At 44.2% G+C, this 20,062-nt stretch overlaps 1 protein-coding gene across 12 annotated transcripts in view; it reads left to right on the forward strand.

The window, feature by feature from the left end:
* Positions 1-539: 539 nt before the first annotated feature.
* USP30 (ubiquitin specific peptidase 30) overlaps positions 540-20,062 on the forward strand; it is a 34,656-nt gene continuing 15,133 nt past the window's right edge. For 2 of the 12 annotated variants that reach the window (XM_005572165.4, XM_074007732.1), the window contains exons 1-6: positions 540-710; positions 3,803-3,912; positions 5,020-5,202; positions 14,038-14,141; positions 18,406-18,504; positions 19,097-19,142. In XM_005572165.4, the coding sequence (XP_005572222.1) occupies positions 628-710; positions 3,803-3,912; positions 5,020-5,202; positions 14,038-14,141; positions 18,406-18,504; positions 19,097-19,142 (625 nt within the window). In that variant the 5' untranslated portion in view covers positions 540-627. Of the gene's footprint in view, positions 711-3,802; positions 3,913-5,019; positions 5,203-14,037; positions 14,142-16,174; positions 16,340-18,405; positions 18,505-19,096; positions 19,143-20,062 lie in introns of those variants that run through there. The other 10 variants (XM_005572166.4, XM_005572171.4, XM_074007724.1 and 7 more) reach the window with 10 other exon arrangements.

The following is a 20,062-nucleotide window of genomic DNA, read 5'->3' on the forward strand; positions in this document are numbered from 1 at the left end:
TAAAATGTGGGTAATGTTAGAGTTGGTGTGAATATTAAACGTAAATAATGTATGTGACATACTTAGCTCTATACCTGGCACCTAAATAAACAATAAGTTTGTTAGCTATTATTATTAAAGACGTTGATTTCTCTACTGATATCGTCAGAGATGGGCCTCATGCTCATTAAAGTTCCTTCCTCTGCGACCTATTTCCACTCTGGCCACAATAATAACTAATTATAGCAAAGGCCTGACCCGACTTTCGGCCGTTGGCCTCCTTCTCCACACCGAAAAATTCAAATCATGACCCAGGGTCCAACCTAGAAGTGTGCCATCTGTATTTATCAATGGAGCCTAAGCAAATCTGAAAACCAAGCACCCCAGGCAGCTGAGCCTCGCTTAGCAACCGACGCTGAGGTCTGTTGCTAAGGGAAAAGAAAGAAAGGACGTGGTCCGTCAGCTATTGCTCTCCGGAGGCAGCTACTTCCGGTACCCTGGGCCCTGTCCTGCGGTCTACCTTCCCCCGAGGTACTGGGCCTGCGGCCGTAGGTTCCGCTGTCTCGGGAACCTTCGTAGCCCTCGGTCAGGCGGCGGCGGGGGCGGCAGTAGCGGCGGAGGTGGCTTCAGGCCTCCGGTGCGGCTGCAATGCTGAGCTCACGGGCCGAGGCGGCGATGACCGCGGCCGACAGGGCCATCCAGCGCTTCCTGAGGACCGGGGCGGCCGTCAGGTGAGATTTTGGGGGGCGGGGCGGCCGAAGAGGCCGGGACAGGGTCCCCAGCTTGGGCCCGTGACGGCTTTTTCATGCCCTAGTTGGGGTCTCCAGGGCCCGCGCGGGCATTCCGGGAGCTTCTGCGTCCTTTGGGGTTGGAGGCCTGGGCCTGTAGGTGGGAGGACTGACGGGCTCCAGTCCTTCGGCAACAACAATTCTGTCTGCACTCCCCGGGTCCGTCTGTCCCTCCCCCTCCTGTCATTGTTCCCAGGACATCCAGGGCCCTCCAGTCTTGTCAGGGCCCCTAATTCTGTCAGTGCCCTCAGTTCTTTCAGTGCCTCCTAGGCCTGCCAAGACCCCTCAATCTTTCTAGTATACCCCCAATCCTTCTGGGTCCCCCAATCATATCTGCCAGGGGTTCCCCAATCTTGGCGTGGTTCTTCCAGTCCTGTAAGTGCCCCGGGCCTGCAAGCCCCGCGTTTTGTTAGTACCGCCCCCTATTCCTGTTAGCCCGCCCTCTAGTCTAATATGGATCCCCACTTCTGTCTGAGTCCCTGATGTTATTAGTGTGAGTAAAGGCCCTTGTTTTGCAAGGGTCTCTAAATTGGTCAGTGCCTCTTTAACCTGTTAAGGCTGCTTGTTCCTGTTAAATCCTTCCGTTCTTGTTAGGACTCCTCGATTGCCTGGGTTCCCAATCCTGTCAGGGCCCCCATTTCCTTATTCACCCTCCCGAGGGCTCCAGGCTTCAGAACTGAGTACCCCCTCCCCCACTGCTGACCCCAAATAACTGAGACCTGTTGCTCAGGTCGGCTTCCTCTGGAACTGGAGCAGGTTTAAAGAGCTTATTATTCCAGGGCTAAAAGGCCTCGATACCTATCCTGTCCAGTGCCCCCATTCCGTAGGTGGGAAGTGTGGCCCCATAGCTGACCTCATAGCAGAGTTGGGAGGAGAAGCCAGATCTCTTCACCCCCAGGCCCCACCACTCTTCTCGTGATGTCATTTTGCAGAGGAATGGAGTTTCCAAAGTCGCCAGTTGTCCCTGGGTATTTTTTCCTTATGCTGCTAAAGTCATGGACAAGTCCTCTCTCCCATCCCCTTGACACTGTTTCCTTCAGTTTCTGTCTTGAACTTTGTGGTTTTAAGCACAGACTTGGGAGACAGACACGCATGATTCAGAGCCATGTTCGTTCACTCACTGTGACCAAGTTGGTCTCTTAGTTTCCTCAGTTATAAAAATGAAAGTGATGGTATAATCTGCTTCTGTGGGATTGTTTAAAAAATGAGGTAAGACTGTCACAGTGCCTGGCATAGAGTATGCACCCTTAAATATTAGTGTTTGACTGGGGGATTTTAAGCACTGGTAAAGTGCTTTAGCACTTCCATGACAGTCCTTTGTAACCTTTCCAAGCACTTTTGTGAACTCATGTATTGTGTAAAAGCACAGTGATGCATTAGGAAACTTCAAGAATAGCTTTCACCGGCTGGGCATGGTGGCTTACACCTGTAATCCCAGCACTTTGGGAGGCTGAGGCAGGCAGATTGCTTGAGCTCAGGAGTTTGAGACCAGCCTGGGCAACATAGTGAGAGCCTGTCTTTACAAAAAAATTTTAAAATTACCTGGGCGTGTGGTGTGCACCTGTGGTCCTAGCTACTCGGGAGGTTGAGGCAGGAGGATCGCCTGAGCCCGGAAGGTGGAGATTGTATTGAGCTGAGATGGCACCACTGCACTGCAGCCTGGGCACTAGAGCAAGATACTGTCTCAAAAAAAAAAAAAAAAAAAAAAAAAAAACGAACAAAAGAGAAGGAATAGCTGTCATGAATGAACCTGAGATTGTAATGCTTAATTTGTAGCAGCTAACATTTATTAAGTTCTTACTATGTACTCTGTACCTTCACACTTATTTAATCCTCACCACAACCCTATGAGGTAGGTCTTATGGATGGTCCCCATCGTACAGATGAGGAAACTGAGGCTTAGAAGGTGAAATGATGCCAAATGAAGTAGCAAAGCCAGGACTGAACCAGAATAATGTAATCCCACTTTCTTAACCAAGTTTGGTGCATATTCTGTTGGCTATGTCTTGGAAAACAAATATTTATTTGAAATTCAGCTATCAGCTATGATACTAAGAAATGCTGATTATTGTAAAGCAGAGTCACTATTATCACCAGTGACTCTTCACCAAGTTAATGTTTACTGAACTGAAATCAAAACAATATTCACATGATCCAAATATTGGGATAATAATGTATTACACACACACGCACATACAAACACGTATATATACATGTGTAACACATATGCAGATACACATTACATAGCTATATACACATAGATGGTTTGTCTTATTTTGTAGAAATATATAACTTTGTATAAAATGTTTTAAATTGCTGGTGAAATTTCTTAATTTGTAGCAAAAGCATAACCAGTGTTTAAGTCAAGCCTGTAGTTAGGAAATCTTTAATTTTATAAACATTCAGCTCTTTTATACCATTGTATGTGTGCCCCTTTCCTGTCTAATATTCTAAAAGAGAAATTCATTTCTGTATATTTTCTCTAGTATTCAGTCATTCAATAAATATTTTTACATATATATATATATATATATATTTTTTTTTTTTTTTTTTTTTTTTTTTTGAGACTGAGTGTTGCTCTTTTGCCCAGGCTGGAGTGCAATGGCACGATCTCAGCTCACTGTAACCTCTGCCTCCCAGATTCAAGTGATTCTCCCACCTCAGCCTCCCGAGTAGCTGGGACTACAGGTACACATCACCACGGCCAGCTAATTTTTGTGTTTTTAGTAGAGACAGGGTTTCACCATGTTGCCCAGGCTGGTGTCAAACTCTGGGGCTCAAGGGATCCTCCTGCCTTGACTTCCCAAAGTGCTGGGGTTACAGGGATGAGCCAATGTGCCCGGCTGACTTAGATTTTAAATCCTAATGTCTAAACATCCTGATTTTTAAGATGTAATCCTATAACTATATATTACTTTAACTTGAAATTAGGTATTTGGTGGGTTATTTTGACAAAATGTTATTCTGTCTATATCTGTATATTCGCCTATTGTGTTTGTGATGAGGGAAGACCGTAAATTTGTTTTCTTTTTTAGATATAAAGTCATGAAGAACTGGGGAGTTATAGGTGGAATTGCTGCTGCTCTTGCAGCAGGAATATATGTTATTTGGGGTCCCATTACAGAAAGAAAGAAGCGTAGAAAAGGTAAGAATGAGAACACTGCATTATGGTCTGTAGACTTGACCCAGATCCCTGTTATCTGAAAACAGTACAAAGAAGGTTGGGAGGTTGGTCATATTTGTTCTCTGTATCTTTAAAATTAGGACTTCAGGTTTTGAAACAGTACTTTTACCATTAGTTGTTATTTGATACCCTGTAGTAAAAAGATTTCTATTTCAGCCCCTCTCCAGACTGGAGTTTGAGGCATGCTTTGTAATGAAAAATGTCAAGCGGCGTAATTGTCTAAGAAGTGTTCTCATTAATATGGCAATTACAGTTTTCAGTGGTACAAACTGACCAATTACATCATACATTTGTGTTCTCTCAGACTAGCTTGCTAATAACTGGTAAAAATTTCAAGTTAGTGCCTTCATTACTAAAAAACTATTTTCTAATTTTTTTTAAATGCTCCCTTTTGAAAGTGTTGCACTATGTAACATTGAATAAAATTCAGCAAAGAAAAGAATGTGGTGAAATTTGATCATTGTTAAATCTGGGGACAGTTATAATTGAGGTTTATTATACATTCTCCCTCCTTTTGTGTGTCTTTGAGAACTTTGAGAATAAGAAGTTTTTTAAAACGATTGCTAGCAGAAGACAGAAGTATATTCGATTTTGTTGATCTCTGCAGAAAGACTGATCAGAATTGGTATAGTGGAGTCTTTCCCAGTGATTGTTAAGATAAGAACAGAATCATTGTCCTGGGGAAGTAACAACAGAACAATTGTTTTCTTCTGTTCTCAGAAACATTGCTTTCTGGTTAAAGAAGAAAGAGAGTATGTAGGGGAGAATGAGGAAGAGAAAAAGACAGGAGATGGTTACTAAGTGTTTTGTACATTTAGGAAGAACCAAGCTGTGCTGGATACCATGATAGGTTTCAAAAATAACACACAAAAGGGACCTTTCCTTCTGTGCTTACAGTCTGCGGAGCAGTACTAGAACCAAGCCTTGGCCCAGATCTCTGTGGATAAGGATCTTCTTGGATCGGGATTCCAAATTTAAGGCCACAGCGCAGGAACTCTGGGTCCCAAATGGGAGAGAAATGGATCAAATATGATATGCTGTTCTCTTCTTCCCCCTGCTTTTTTTTAGGGCTCGTGCCTGGCCTTGTTAATTTAGGGAACACCTGCTTCATGAACTCCCTGCTTCAAGGCCTGTCTGCCTGTCCTGCTTTCATCAGGTGGCTGGAAGAGTTCACCTCCCAGTACACCAGGGATCAGAAGGAGCCCCCCTCACACCAGTATTTATCCTTAACACTGTTGCACCTTCTGAAAGGTATCTAGATGGGAATTTCAAGGGGATTGTGTACCTTTTCAAAGAAGTCCAGATGACAGGCAAAGAGTTAATAGCCTTATTGTAGGAAAAAATCATATAGATCATTATGAATAAAAAACACCAAGAGCCCAGTAGATACAAACAGGTATTTTTTAAAAATCAAAGATGGAGGCTGAGTGCAGTGGTTCATGCCTGTAATCCCAGCAATTTGGGAGGCCAAGGCAGGTGGATCACGAGGTCAGGAGTTCGAGACCAGCCTGACCAACATGGAGAAACCCCATCTCTACTAAAAACACAAAAAATATTATCCGGGCGTGGTGGTGCGTGCCTGTAATCCCAGCTACTCAGGAGGCTGAGGCAGAAGAATCACTTGAACCCAGGAGGTGGAGGTTACAGTGAGCCGAGATCACACCATTGCACTCCAGCCTGAGCAACAAGAGTGAAACTCCATATCAAAAAAAAAAAAATCAAAGATGGAACCATAAATTGTCAAGTTAATAACAGCATTTTAAGGAAGGAAGAAATCCACTGCCACATAAGAAGTATTGTAAGAAGTATTCTGGTTTGAAAAACATTAAAAAAAAAAAGTCTATTAGCCTAGGTTATTCACAAAAGAAGTAATACAAATTGCTAAAAAACTCAAATGTTCAACTTGACCATTATCAAAGAAGTATAAATAAAATAAAAATGCTACTTTTTGCCTGTCAGCAAAGATTAAAAAACAAATTTGCAGCCCTGTCCAGCTGTTGGACAATACATCCATACACCGCTGAGAGGGGTGTAACTTAGTGCAACTTTTCTGGAAAGCAGTTTGGAACTACACAATAATAGCTTGCGAAGTATTCAGTACTATTTGACCCAGTAATTCTGTGTCTGGGAGCCCGCCTTATGAAAATGGCTAGAAACGTAGATTGTGACTTAACTAGCCTGAAAAATGGAGTCTAAAAGCAACCAAGTTTAGGAATGACTGAATGGTGGCCCCCAACTTGGAGAGTCACAATATACACTGGCTTGGTAAAGGTTTTCAGAAATAACCTACCCAACTTCTTTGTTTGTTTGTTTGTTTGTTTGTTTGTTTGAGACAGAGTCTCACCTTGTCGCCCAGCTTGTTGCAGTGGTACGATCTCAGCTCACTGCAACCTTCACCTCTCGAGTTCAAGCGATTCTCCTGCTTCAGCCTCCCTAGTAGCTGGGATTACAGCCGCATGCCACCACGCCCGGCTAATTTTTGTATTTTTAGTAGAGACAGGGTTTGCCATGTTATCCAGGCTGGTCTTGAACTCCTGACCTCAAATGAGGTCTGCCTCAGCCCAAAGTGCTGGGATTACAGGCGTGAGCCACCGCACCCAGCCCAACTTCATTTTTAAACCAACTTTTTTGACTGTAGAACTGTTTTGTTTTCTTCATAAAATCTGCTGACGTTCCATGGGTATTATACAGAGCGCGATATATGCACAGAGATCTCCAACATCTAATTATTATGGCAAAAAGGGGAAAGAATGTAGATATCAAACAGAATGATTAAGCAATCACTTAATGCCATACTATTCTGTACGTACCCGATCTCATCAGACCTCAGAAGCTAAGCAGGGTAGTGCTTGGCTAGCACTTAGATGGGAAAATGATTAAGTAATCGATGGCATGCAGCCATTAAGAATCACTTTTATGAAATTTTTTAAAAATTTGGGTGAGGGCATAGGCTGTAATATTAAAGAGCAGCATACAAAATACAATTTGACTTCATCAAGGTAGGAACTTCCACAGATAAAGGCTGGACTGAAAAATGCTGAAATATTAGCCATTTTGGTATTGTGCAGTCATTGGTAATTTTAAAATCGTTTTGGAAAACTACTTCTACTTTTAACAATAAGTATATATTGCTGTCACTGTAAGGAGAAAATTGGGTTTAAAAAACATTCAGCTAAATCGTGCTTCACTGAGGTGTTTTCCTATGTGAGCTCTGCTTGACACAGAAATCTTTATGAAGCAAGTGTACTTTTCTGTAGAAGAGGCGACTTGAGAATAATTTCTTTTACTATCCTGTTTTTTTAGCCCATTCCTGGTTTAGAGGAAAAAAAAAAAGTGCAACTTGCTGCCAGCGTTCATCTAATTTTACGTAAACATGCTCTTTGAGGCCAAAGCAAGTCTGACTGATTTTAAATGTGAAAATAGAAAAACTGTTCTTGGAGTTCTTTCTTTTCTTTTTTTTTTTTTTTTTTTTTTTTTTTTTTATGTTTGAGACGGAGTCTCGCCTTGTCGCTCAGGCTGGAGTGCAGTGGTGGGATTTCGGCTCACTGCAACCTCCGCCTCCCAGGTTCAAGCAATTCTTCTGCCTCAGCCTCCCAAGTAACTGGGATTATAGGCACTCCCCACCACGCCCAGCTAGTTTTTGTATTTTTAGTAGAGACAGGGTTTTACCAGGCTGCTCTCAAACTCCTGACCTCAAGTGATGCACCTGCCTTAGCCTCCCAAAGTGTTTGGATTACAGGCATGAGCTAAAATGCTTGGCCTTTTTAAATTTTTTTTAAAAATAGAGATGGGGTCTTGCTATGTTGACCAGGCTGGTCTCGAACTCCTGACCTCAAGTGATCCTCCCATCTTGGTCTCCCGAAGTGCTGGGATTACAGGGGTGAGCCAGCACACCCAGCCATGTTCTTGGGAGTTATTTCTAAATAGAACTTGTCTCTAATCCTAATGTAACAGAAATGTATATGATGTTACATCATATACAACAGAAATGTATATAATGTTACATTAGGATTAGAGACAGGAATATTCTTGGGGCAAATAGGAAATGGGTTAAAAGCACCACTCCAAAGATTATGTGAAAGCTGAAATGTCCACGTGAATTATCCTAACCTGGCCTGTCAGCACTGCCCTTATCTTTCACATGGGACCCAGTACTGGGAGCCAGAGCCATCCTTGGGCTGCTGTCCCAGAATGTCTGCTCATTTCTCTGCTTCTGCTTTCCAATGTCTCTTACTTTGATTTTTTAGAAAAAAAAAATTTTTTTTGAGACAGGGTTCTGTTCTGTCAACCCAGGCTGGAGTGCAGTGGCGCAACCTCCGCTCACTGCAGCCTCTGCCTCCCAGCCCCAAAACAATCCTCCCACCTCCATTTCCTAAGTAGCTGGGACTGCAGGCACATGCCACCATTCCTGGCTAATTTTTTTATTTTTAGTAGAGACAGGGTTTTGACTTGTTGCCCAGGCTGGTCTCGAACTCCTAAACTCAAGCAGTGTGCCCACCTTGGCCTCCCAGAGTGCTGGGATTGCAGGCATGAACCACCATGCCTGGCCTATAAATAATTTTTTAATTATACAAGTAATGCATGAATCAGTTCTCTTTGTAAAAAATTAAAGCATTACAGAGAAGGCCAGAGTCCCCTTTATCAATACTCCAACCCTGCTCCCCTCTACCGTTCCCAAAGGTGGATCCTTCCAGACCTTTTTCTGTGCATTTAAATACATTTCTGTGCATCCATAGAAATGATATATTGTGGGGTTTTTTGGTGTTTGATTTTTTGTTTTTTTGGAGACAGGGTCTCACCCAAGCTGAAGTGCAATGGTGCAGTCTCAGCTCACCGCACTTGAGCCTCCTGGGCTCAAGCTATCCTCCCACCCCAGCTTCCTGAGTAGCTGGGACTACAGGTGCGTGCTGCCACACCCGGCTAATTTTTGTATTTTTAGTAGAGACAGGGTTTCATCATGTTGCCTAGGCTGGTCTTGAACTCCTGGGCTCAGGTGATCCGCCCGCCTCAGCCTCCCAAAGTGCTGGGATTACAGGCATGAGCCACCGCACCTGGCTTGTATATTGTTTTGTTTTGTTTGTGGTTTACATGGCCAAATATAATAAGCATTAGAGAAGTGTCCATTTTAGTACATGTAGTTCTACCTCCTTCACTTTTTTTTTGGGGGGTGTATTGGTCTTATAGTTTGTCTTCTGTGAATTGCTTGTTTATATCCTTTGCCTACTTTTTAAAATTGTGGCAAAATATCCCTAACATAAAATTTACCATTTTCAGCGTATAGTTCAGTAGATTAAGTACAGCCACATTGTTGTGCAGCAGTCACCCCCATCCCTCTCTAGAACTCTTCATCATCCCGTACTGAAACTATACCCATGAAACAGTAACTCCCATTCTCCCCTCCCCCTAGCCCTTGGTAACCACTGCCCTACCTTCTCTTTCTTTAAATTTGACTCAGACCTCATTAAGTCATGAGTTTCCTCATATTTATAAGATGTACCTCATTAAGTGGACTAATATAATATTCACCCTTTTGTAACTGGCTTATTTCACTTAATATCTTCAGGGTTCATCCATGTTATACCACATATCAGAATTTCATTCCTTTTTAAGGCTGAAAATATTCTTTTTTTTCTTTTAAGGCGAAGTCTCATTCTGTCACCCAGGCTGGGGGGCAGTGGCGCCATCTTAGCTCACTGCCACTTCCACCTCCCAGATTCAAGTGATTCTCCTACTTCAACCTCCCAAGTAGCTGGGATTACAGGCGTGCACCACCACACCTGGCTTATTTTTTGTATTTTTAGTAGAGACGGGGTTTTACCACGTTGGCCAGGCTGATCTCGAACTCCTGACCTCAAGTGACCTGCCCACCTCGGCCTCCCAAAGTTCTGGGATTACAGGCATGAGCCACTACACCTGGCCTAGGCTGAATGATATTCTGTTGCATGTGTATGCAGCATTTTGTTTGTCCCTCTGTCAGTCCGTGGACATTTGGCTTATTTTCATTCTTTGGCTATCATGAATAATGTTGCTGTGAACATTAGTGTCCAAATGCCCTGCTTTCAATTATTTTCTGTAAACACTCAAGTAGAATTGCTGGATCAAATGGTAATTCTGTTTAATTTTTTGAGGATCCTCTATGCTGTTTTCCACAGATGGTGCATGATTTTAGAATTTTACCAGCAATGTGCAAAAGTTCCAATTTCTCCTCACCAACACATACTATTTTCTATTTTCATTGATAGTAGCCATCCTAACGGTATGGTATCGTTTTAATTTGCATTTCCCTAATAGTAAGTTACATTGAGCATCTTTTCATTTGCTTATTGGCCATTTTGTCTGTCTTTTTTGGAGAAATGTCAGTTCAAGTTCTTTGCCCATTTTTGAACTGGATTGTTTGGGTTTGTTTGTTTCTTTTTTGGTTTTTTTTTTTTGAGAAGTCGCTCTGTTGCCAGGCTGAATTGCAGTGGCGTGATCTCAGCTCACTGCAACCTCTGCCTCCCAGGTTCCAAGCGATTCTCCTGCCTCAGCCTCCCAAATAGCTGGGACTACAGGTGCACACCACCACGCCCAGCTAATTTTTGTATTTTTAGTAGAGACGGGGTTTTACCATGTTGGCCAGGATGGTCTCGATCTCTTGACCTCGTGATCTGCCCATATCAGGCTCCCAAAGTGCTGGGATTACAGGTGTGAGCCGCCATGCCTGGCCTTGTTTGTTTTATTGTTGTTGTTGAGTTTTAGAAGTTCTGAGTTTATATATTCTGGGTATTAATGCTTTATCAGATGTGATTTGCAAACCTTGGTCATTTTTTTTTTTTTCCTTCTTTGGTACAGAGTCTCGTTCTGTTGCCCAGACTGAAGTGCGGTGGTGCAATCTCGGCTCACTGCAACCTCTGCCTCCAGGGTTCAAGTGATCCTTCTGCCTCAGCCCCCCGAGTATTTGGGGCTACGGGTGTGCACCCATCATCCCTGGCTAATTTTTGGGTGTTTTTTGTTGTTGTTTTTAATAGAGTTGACGGTTCACCATGTTGGCCAGGCTGGTCTTGAACTGAACTGAAGTGATTAACCGCCTCGGCCTCCCAAAGTGCTGGGATTACAGGCTCCACTGTGCCTGGCCTCATTCACTTTTATAGCTGCATAGTTTCCATAATGTCAACACACCCCAGTTTGTTTGGCCATTTGTCTCCAGCTCCTTGTCATGATAAGCAGGCTATCATGTGAGCATCCTTATACATGTCCCTTTGTGAACCTAAGCATGCATTTCTGTAGGGAAAAAAATTGCTGGATTGAAAAAGTAAAATTGCTGGGTTGTACGATATGAAAATGTTAGTAGATACTGCCAAATTGCCCTGTAGTATTTTAGACAAAACTGGGTTAAAAGAGGCATTAAAATTTTCCTTTGGGAGGTGGTGGGTTGGGGGAGCTAACAGAAGGGCTGCCCGAGGGGTATGGGAGAAAGGTGTGGTTCCTTTCCCAACCCTGCTCTCTTTGTCCTGGGAGGGAAAGGGCTAGCCCCAGGGTATATATACACTGATGCAGAAGCCTGGGCTTTATTATTATTTTTTTTTTAAGTGAAAGCAAGTTTATTAAGAAAGTAAAGGAATGAAAGAATGCCTACTCCATAGGCAGAGCAGCCCAGAAGTCTGGGCTTTAAAGGAATCTTTCAAGGCCGTTGATGGCAAATCAGAAAGAAGAAACAGGCTGACCTACTGTATGTTGGGAGTCACTGAACTTCCAGAAACTGCACTGAGAGGCAGGCTTCTACATTTTTTTCTCTCACACTCCAGCAGTACTGGTCTAGTGTAACATGCGATGGGAAGGAGGGTGGCCAAGATCAGGAGTCTGCACCTGATGGACCATGGGCCAAATCCAGCCCACCACCTGTTTTTGTCAATAAAGTTTTGTTGGAACACAGTCATGTCCATTTGTTTAGATATTGCCTATGTCAACCTAAAATAATCAAAGGGTTCGAGATCCAGCTACAAGGGTTTATTCAAACACAAAGTGTGAAGGTGGCTGTCTGGGGACACACAAATAACAGGAAATGGTGATCAGTGCTCCCAGTGTGGGGAAAAGCGGGGATCATTTATGTAGACAAAAACGGAAGTACTGAACAGAATTATAACATTTTCCATACAATGGCTAACATACAGATGTAAGATTTGATTGGCTACTATGGATTACACTCTTAGGGCGTTGCCTATCATTCCATTGTAAAGAGGTAATAATCACAAGGGTCTCTATCTCCAGTGCCATTCAGCCTAGGTTTGAATGAAGAACAGGGAGTCTGGTTAATTTGTAACATCTCAACGCAAAGGTCAGGAAGCAGCGGCCATGTGCCAGAGAAGAAAAGCAGCTGTGTTACTTGACTGTTTCCAGCACTCTTCTCCTTGGCATAATACATTTAGAAGGTCCTGAAATGTTATTTTCTTTTTACATCTATGACTGCTTTTGTGCTGCAATGGCAGAGTTGAGTAGTTGCAACAGAGACCATGTGGTCCACAAAACCTAAAATGTGGTCAGGCACAGGAACTCACACCTGTAATCCCAGCATGTTGCAAGGCCAAGGTGGGCAGATCACTTCACCCCAGAAATTCAAGACCAGCCTGGGCAACATGGTGAAACTCTGTCAGTACAAAAAATACAAAAATTAGCTGAGCACGAAGGCATGTGCCTGTAGTCCCAGCTGTTCAGAAGGCTGAGTTGGGAGGATTGCTTGGGCCCAGGAGGTCAAGGCTGCAGTGAGCCGAGATCACACCACTGCACCCTAGCCTGACAGAATAAGACCCTGTCTCAAAAAAAAAAAAAAAAAAAAAAAGCAAGCCTAAGATGTTTATTTTCTGGCCTTTTACAGAAAAAGTGCCAATCCTTGGTCTAGAAGTAATTATAATATAAATTCATAAGCCCATCAAACTTCTATTTTATTAGGCCTGATTCCACCTGTGATTGAAAAGTAAACCACTCGGCCAGTGCCGTGGCTCACACCTGCAATCTCAGCACTTTGAGAGGCTGAGGTGGGCGATCATGAGGTTAGGAGTTCAAGACCAGCCTGGCCAACATGGTGGAACCCCATCTCTACTAAAAATACAAAAATTAGTTGGGTGTGGTAGCATGTGCCTGTAATCCCAGCTACTTGGGAGGCTGAGGCAGGAGAATCGCTTGAACCCAGGAGGCGGAGGTTGCAGTGAGCTGAGATCACACCGTTGCACTCCAGCCTGGGCTACAGAGTGAGACTCTGTTTCAAAAAAAAGTAAAAGTAAACCACTCAAAAGACGCTTTCAGGCTGCTGCATATAGCTTGATGCTTTGCCTTGAAAATCAGAAACTCAAATACAATCAAAGGCCTTGGGAAACAGCCCTGTGGAGAGGAGTGTGGCACCAAATATGGGGTTGGACTGGATGAATGTTGGTTGGGAACGGCCCTCCCAACCTGAGAGTTGTGAGTTAAAATCATTTTACTCAATAAGAACCTTGCAACAAATTTATATTGATGATAGTTTGAAGATAGAGGAATCAGTTACTTCATTTAAATGCTGCAGCCTCATGAAAAATTACATTCATTCAGTAAACTTAAGTGCCTAATAGAGTACTACGCATTGGGTAATGCTACGAAGAATGATGAAAAATACCTAATTCTAAGGTGAATCCTGCAGTCCTTAACTTTTTTTTCTTTTCTTTTTTTTTTTTTTTTTTTTTTTTTTTTGAGACGGAGTCTCACTTTGTTGTCCAGGCTGGAGTGCAGTGGCACGATCTCTGCTCGCTGCAACCTCTGCCTCCCGGGTTCATGCCATTCTCCTGCCTCAGCCTCCTGAGTAGGTGGGACTATAAGCTCCCGCCACCACGCCCAGCTAATTTTTTTTTTTTTTTTAGTAGAGACGAGGTTTCACCATGTTAGCCAGGATGGTCTCGATCTCCTGACCTTGTGATCCGCCTGCCTTAGCCTCCCAAGGTGCTGGGAATACAGGCGTGAGCCACCGCGCCCGGCCTGTAGTCCTTAAATTTTTAATTAACTTTGATATGTTATACTGTGCAGGTTTTCTGGTTAGTTGTGATGCTGGTGAATTTAATGTCTTACCTTTTTTGTTTCCAGCCTTGTCCTGCCAAGAAGTTACTGATGATGAGGTCTTAGATGCAAGTTGCTTATTGGATGTCTTAAGAATGTACAGATGGCAGATCTCATCATTTGAAGAACAGGTGAGTACAACATTTGAACACGTTTAGCTTGGAGAATCCTTTCCCCTAGTGACTTGGGGTCTGACCTTGCAATTGCCTGGCCCCAGTGTACATTTCTGTGACATTTTAGACAGCTTTAGTGTTCTGGGACCAGAGTACCAACTTTGTTCCTGCTGTCATGATCAGAGGGGAGATACAGCTGTTTTTCACCCAGTAGATAGAAGGTTAGGGGGATGGGACATAAACACACAGTTGCCAAAGAGCAAAATCTTTTTAGTTCTTAAGTGACTTGGCAGTCCAGTAAGTGATAGGGACACTTGGGTTCTTTAGAAAGAGGCAGGTGACTTTATCTTGGAGACTCAGAGGTTTAGGTAAGATTTTTCTGGACCACACCCTCAATTTAAAAAAAAATCAATCTTCAAAGCTTGGCTTAAAGTGGCCCGAAACCTCAAGCAGATGTCATATGCAATTCCAAGGCCGAATGCAGTCACTCCCACCTCCCTTTTCCACAACTACAGCTTTGCTGCCTTCTTTGGAACTTGGCCACCCTCCTCCCTGCCAGACCACTGTTACCAACAGCAAGTCTGAAGCAGAGGCCAAGAGAGTGAAGCTCTAGGGATGAAAAAATCTAGCCCCCAGTGGCATACAGCTGCATCCTCCACAGCCACACTTCCAAGATGGCCTTGTCCAGCTTCATGTAGGCGTTGTCTGCCGCCACTGTCCAGAGAAATGGGAGGCGGCATCATGGACCTCCCAAAACTGTGGGGCTGACATGAGGGGCATTGACGGACTTTTGAAAAGGGAGGTGGGGAGGCTGTGTAGCCCCCCTTATTTTTAAAGGTGTTCTCTTATTTTTGCTTTATTCTGAAGCCACAGGTCACTTTTTAGACATGGTGCTGGTGGTATCTATACTTTCTTAAAATGTATCTCAGTTAATCCAATTGTATGTTGCAATGTTTTTCTATTTAGAAAATACTTCTAAAATCCTCCTCTGGTAACTGGAATTATTTATCTACATTTTACATTTCCCTAAACTGAGAGAATAACTTTGAGATTTAGTCACCAAGGACATCAGATAACTTTTTAAAAGTCCGACTTCTGGCCGGGCGCGGTGGCTCACGCCTGTAATCCCAGCACTTTGGGAGGCCGAGGCGGGCGGATCACAAGGTCAGGAGATCGAGACCACGGTGAAACCCCGTCTCTACTAAAAATACAAAAAATTAGCCGGGCGCGGTTGTGGGCGCCTGTAGTCCCAGCTACTCGGGAGGCTGAGGCAGGAGAATGGCGTGAACCCGGGAGGCGGAGCTTGCAGTGAGCCGAGATCGCGCCACTGCACTCCAGCCTGGGCGACAGAGCGAGACTCCGTCTCAAAAAAAAAAAAAAATTAAAAAAAAAAAATAAAAGTCCGACTTCTCCATGAAGGACTCACTTAGGTCCCAGTCCCTCCTTGGAAGTATTTTCGACATCTTCAGCCCACATCTAGGGCCCATGCCATGCTGTAGTCTGCAGGAGAAAGAGGTGGGCGCATCTGTCCAGTGGCCTTTTCCTGTTTGAAGGTACCCAGAGCATCCAGCATGGGCCTTGCCCACATCTGTATTATCAGAGATCCACTCAATCAGGAGCAGACTTTCCCTGATTATCAACCCATTTTCTTTGTCTAAAGCTAGAGCTTCAGAGGATGCATTGGGCCAAAGGCTTGCTTTATGCAAATTACCTGATTTTATTATCACAATAACCATGTAAGGAGTTTACTATTGTCCCCATTTTACAGATGGAAACACTGAGGCTCAGAGAAGTGGAATGACTTGCCCAGAATCATGCAGCTATTTAAGGGGCAGAGCCAAGATTTAAGACAGTGTGGTGCTCCAGTGCACATTCAAGCTCCCCCTCCTCTGCAGTGCTGTCCCTTTCCTCAAGGCCGAGTTGTTACATGGCTTACCCACGGGTTAAGTTATAGATCCACCTCCATCGTGTCTTGGATCTGCTTCAAGCCTGGGCCCACTTGAGCCTCACAGGAAGCGCTGATTCTCCTCCAGGTCCCCTGCTTCCTGTTCATCTATACAGGGCTGCAGCTCTGGTGTGCTGCTGGCTAACAGCTAGGCTGCCACACCTGGTCCCTCAGGGGCCAGAGCCTTGCCTTATTTATCTTTGAATCTCTACTTGCACTCTACAGCTGCAGTTTTATAGCCCAGGAGGGAATTCATTTATATAGGCAACAGGTATTTATTGAATTCATACCTGGGGTGGGGCCTGTCGAGGGCAATGGAGTTGTAGCTGCAGACATGACCTGCAGGAGTTTTCCTGCTCACTTAGAGCTGGTATTCCGGTGGGGGATGAGGATAGCAGGCAGTGGTCGGTGCAGACAGTAAGCAGGGAATTTCAGGATATGCTAACAAGAAACTAGCTGGTGTGACATGGCGTGGGTAGGGGTGGGCAGGGGAGGAGGAGCCAAGCGACAGGGGAAGACTGCTCCAGGTAGGGAGGCTCCGCTTGGGTGGTGAGGTTTCAGTCGAGACCAGAAGTATAAAAGAGAGTGAAGTGTGTGGACACCTGGGTGCAGAGCATTCTAGACAGATGAAGAAGCTAGGGTGTAAGTCTGGAGATAGTTATAAAGCTGCCACCTGTGGAGAATGGCAGGGAGGCCAGAGTGGGGAGGGCTGCGGAGGAGAGGGGCTGGCGGAAGTTGGCGGGGAGCAGATTGTGCAGGGACTGGGAGGATATGGGCAGTATCGGCTTCTATTGTGTGTGCAGCGGGGAGCCACTAGAGGGCTTTGAACTGGGGACTGGTTTGATCTGACTTGTTAAAAAAGGAAGACTGGAGGGGCAAGAATGCAAGCCGAGAGGAAACGTGGGAGGCCGCTGCAGTTATCCGGCCGAGATGGCGTGGCTCAGACTGGGGTTGAAGCAGGGGAGCTGAGAGTCCTTAGGAATTTAGGGCATATTTTGGAGGAGGGGCCTTTTTTCAGGACGGCTGCTGAATTGGCTGGGGGTGGGCTAGGGTTCAGAGGGGTAGAGGCAGCTTTGGATAGTTGGTTGGGGAGTATGCCCTGCGGAGGAGCTGTTTTGGCAGAGACCTGAAGGATAGGAGGTAGCTGTGCAAAGGTCTCAGCACAACCCGAAATGGGAATAAGCTGGATGTGTTCAAGGAACACAAAAGAGGCCAGGGGCCGGGACATTGTGAATGTTGGGGGCTTTGTAGGCGAGGTAAGAATGGTAGGTTTTACTCTAGTAGAGGAAGCCATTGGAAAGCTAAAAGCAGAAGAGTAAAGCTGTCTGCCTTTTAAAGTATTGCTCTGGTGGCAGTGTGAGGGGACACCAAAGGAGAAGCAGAGGACCTGTGTTGTGACCCCGTTACTCCTGGAAGAGTGAGGGATGGCTTGGGTTTTTGGGGAGAGGGCCGTTTGAGTTGATGTTCAAGAGTAGTCCCATGCCATTGGATCCAGCAATCCCGCTGCTGGGTACAAACCAAAAGAATTCAAACAAAGCAGGAACTCAGTAAGATATTTGTGTATTCAGGTTAATAGCAGCATATTTGCAATAGCCAAGGGGTAGGAGCAACCCAAGCGTTTATCAGCTGATAAATAGGTAAACAAAACTTTCATACAATGGAATATTATTCAGCCTTAAAAAGGAAGGAAATTCTGCAATATGCTACAACATGGGTGAGGCTTGAAGACATTATGCCAAGGAAAATAAGCCAGTCACAAAGACCAACACTGTATGATTCCACTTGTGTGAGGTTCCCAGAGTAATCAGATTCCTAGAGACAGAAAGAATGATGGATGCCAGGGGTGGGGGAAGGGAAAATGGGGAATTAGTGTTTAACAGGTATGGAGTTTCAGCTGGGGAAAATGAAAAAGTTCTGAAGATGGATGGCGGTGATGATTGCACAACATGAATGTACTTAATGCCACAGAATCATTCATGTTAAGATGATAAATGTTATGATATGTGTATTTTACCACAATTAGCAAAAAGCCTAATCTTTTGAAGTCGGAGCAGAGGTCAAGGCTGTCTCAGTGAAACAGAACTATCTCAGAGACTGCTGGCATGAAGGCAGCTGCCTGGCTTTCTCTCCTGCTCTCTGCTCCTGGACCTCTTGCTTGAGGGTCTTCACTCGTGACAGTGTCTAGGACATAACTGTTTTCTTTAATGAGCTGGGCCTTGAGAAGGTAGAAAGCAAATTCTTCCCACATTCACTGTAGGGCGTCTGCCCGAGGTGGGTAGTTCTGATCTTGCCCTTTCCTCATCCAGCCTCTCTAAAGAGTGCTTTGCCCTTTGACAGGATGCTCACGAATTATTCCATGTCATTACCTCGTCATTGGAAGATGAGCGAGACCGCCAGCCTCGGGTCACACATTTGTTTGATGTGCATTCCCTGGAGGTAAACGATTAATATTTCCAACACGTTCTGTGCAGCTTATGCATATTTGATAAGTATAGGAGAGGCAAGTGTAATCTTTGTACAACTTTAAACACAAAAGTAAGATTCAGTAAAAATCAGTGATAGGAATGAGGCCGGGGAGGGTCTTTACATGCTTTGCAGTTGGTGACTCTGATTAGGGATGTCAAGGCTCTTTCAAATGATTCATTGCTGCAATTTGTGTTGGCTTTGAGAAGAAAGAATGTGTTGTTTTTTCCTGTTTAATACAGGGGAACAGGGGCCATAGGAATACTAAGTGACCCCTCATTTCCCTGTAACAGTATAAATATCGGGGGGAGTTGATAAAAGTTAAACAGTAAGGATGAAAATATTCTGGAAAGAAGAAATATGTTTCTATTGCATTTGATGAAAGAATATGCATAGTATCCAGCCAGATAGGCTAATTGAGGCTACCTTTAGAAACCTGAGCTTTGTTAAAAGTTGATTTTTAGTGGTGTAATCAACATAGAAAGTTGTAAGGTTTAGGGGTGGGGTAAGGGTGGTAAAAGGGATTATAGCAGGGTTTTCAGTCTGTTTTTTTTTTCCCCTACAGCAGCAGTCAGAAATAACTCCCAAACAAATTACCTGCCGCACAAGAGGTAGCCGTTTTCCATTGAAATATAACACATAAGATGTGGACTTTTAAGATATGATAATAATTTGCTTGTGTTAAAAATATTTTTTTCTGGTGACATACAGGCCAGCTTGAAGTGTGATGTGCTTGCAAAGGAAGTTGTATTTTGGAAATAGCTTTAAATAGATTCTCTTGGTGTTCCCTTGCACCCCAGCCCAGCTTACTTTTCTTGAAACTGGCTTATTTGTACTTCAAACACAAGGGCTTTCTTTTTACCTTTTCAAATTCATCCTGGGAAGAATGTAATGAGCTGAATCTGTCGTGTCTTCAGCATTTCCAGTGCTGCCAAATTCTACTGCATGTTACCAAAGTCATCCTTAGGAGGAAATTGTTGTTTTCTAAGACTTAAGGCCAGGCGCGGTGGCTCACGCCTGTAATCCCAGCCTTTGGGAGGCCGAGGCGGGTGGATCACCTCAGATCAGGAGTTCAAGACCAGCCTGATCAACATGGAGAAACCTCGTCTCTACTAAAAATACAAAATTAGCCGGGCGTGGTGGCACATGCCTGTTATCCCAGCTACTCTGGAGGCTGAGGCAGGAGAATTGCTTGAACCCAGGAGGCGGAGGTTGCGGTGAGCTGAGATCGTGCCATTGCACTCCAGCCTGGGCAACAGAGCAAGACTTCGTCTCAAAAAAAAAAAAAAAAAGACTTAAAAAATAAAATTAGCATATTAATTCCTTTGTGTAGTAATAGGAACAAGTATTTTTTGAGCCCATGCTGTTTGCCAGGCTTTGCATTATCTCATTTAAGCCTCATAACAACTCTACAAAGTTGATGGTACTGGAGTTAATGGGATAATAACTATCCCAATTTTCTGCACACTGAGGCTTGCAGAGATGAAAGGCATTCCCAGGTCAGGCAGCGAATAAGAAGCAGAGCCAGAGC

This window comes from Macaca fascicularis, chromosome 11 (assembly GCF_037993035.2).
Source record: "Macaca fascicularis isolate 582-1 chromosome 11, T2T-MFA8v1.1".
NCBI lineage: Eukaryota > Metazoa > Chordata > Mammalia > Primates > Cercopithecidae > Macaca > Macaca fascicularis.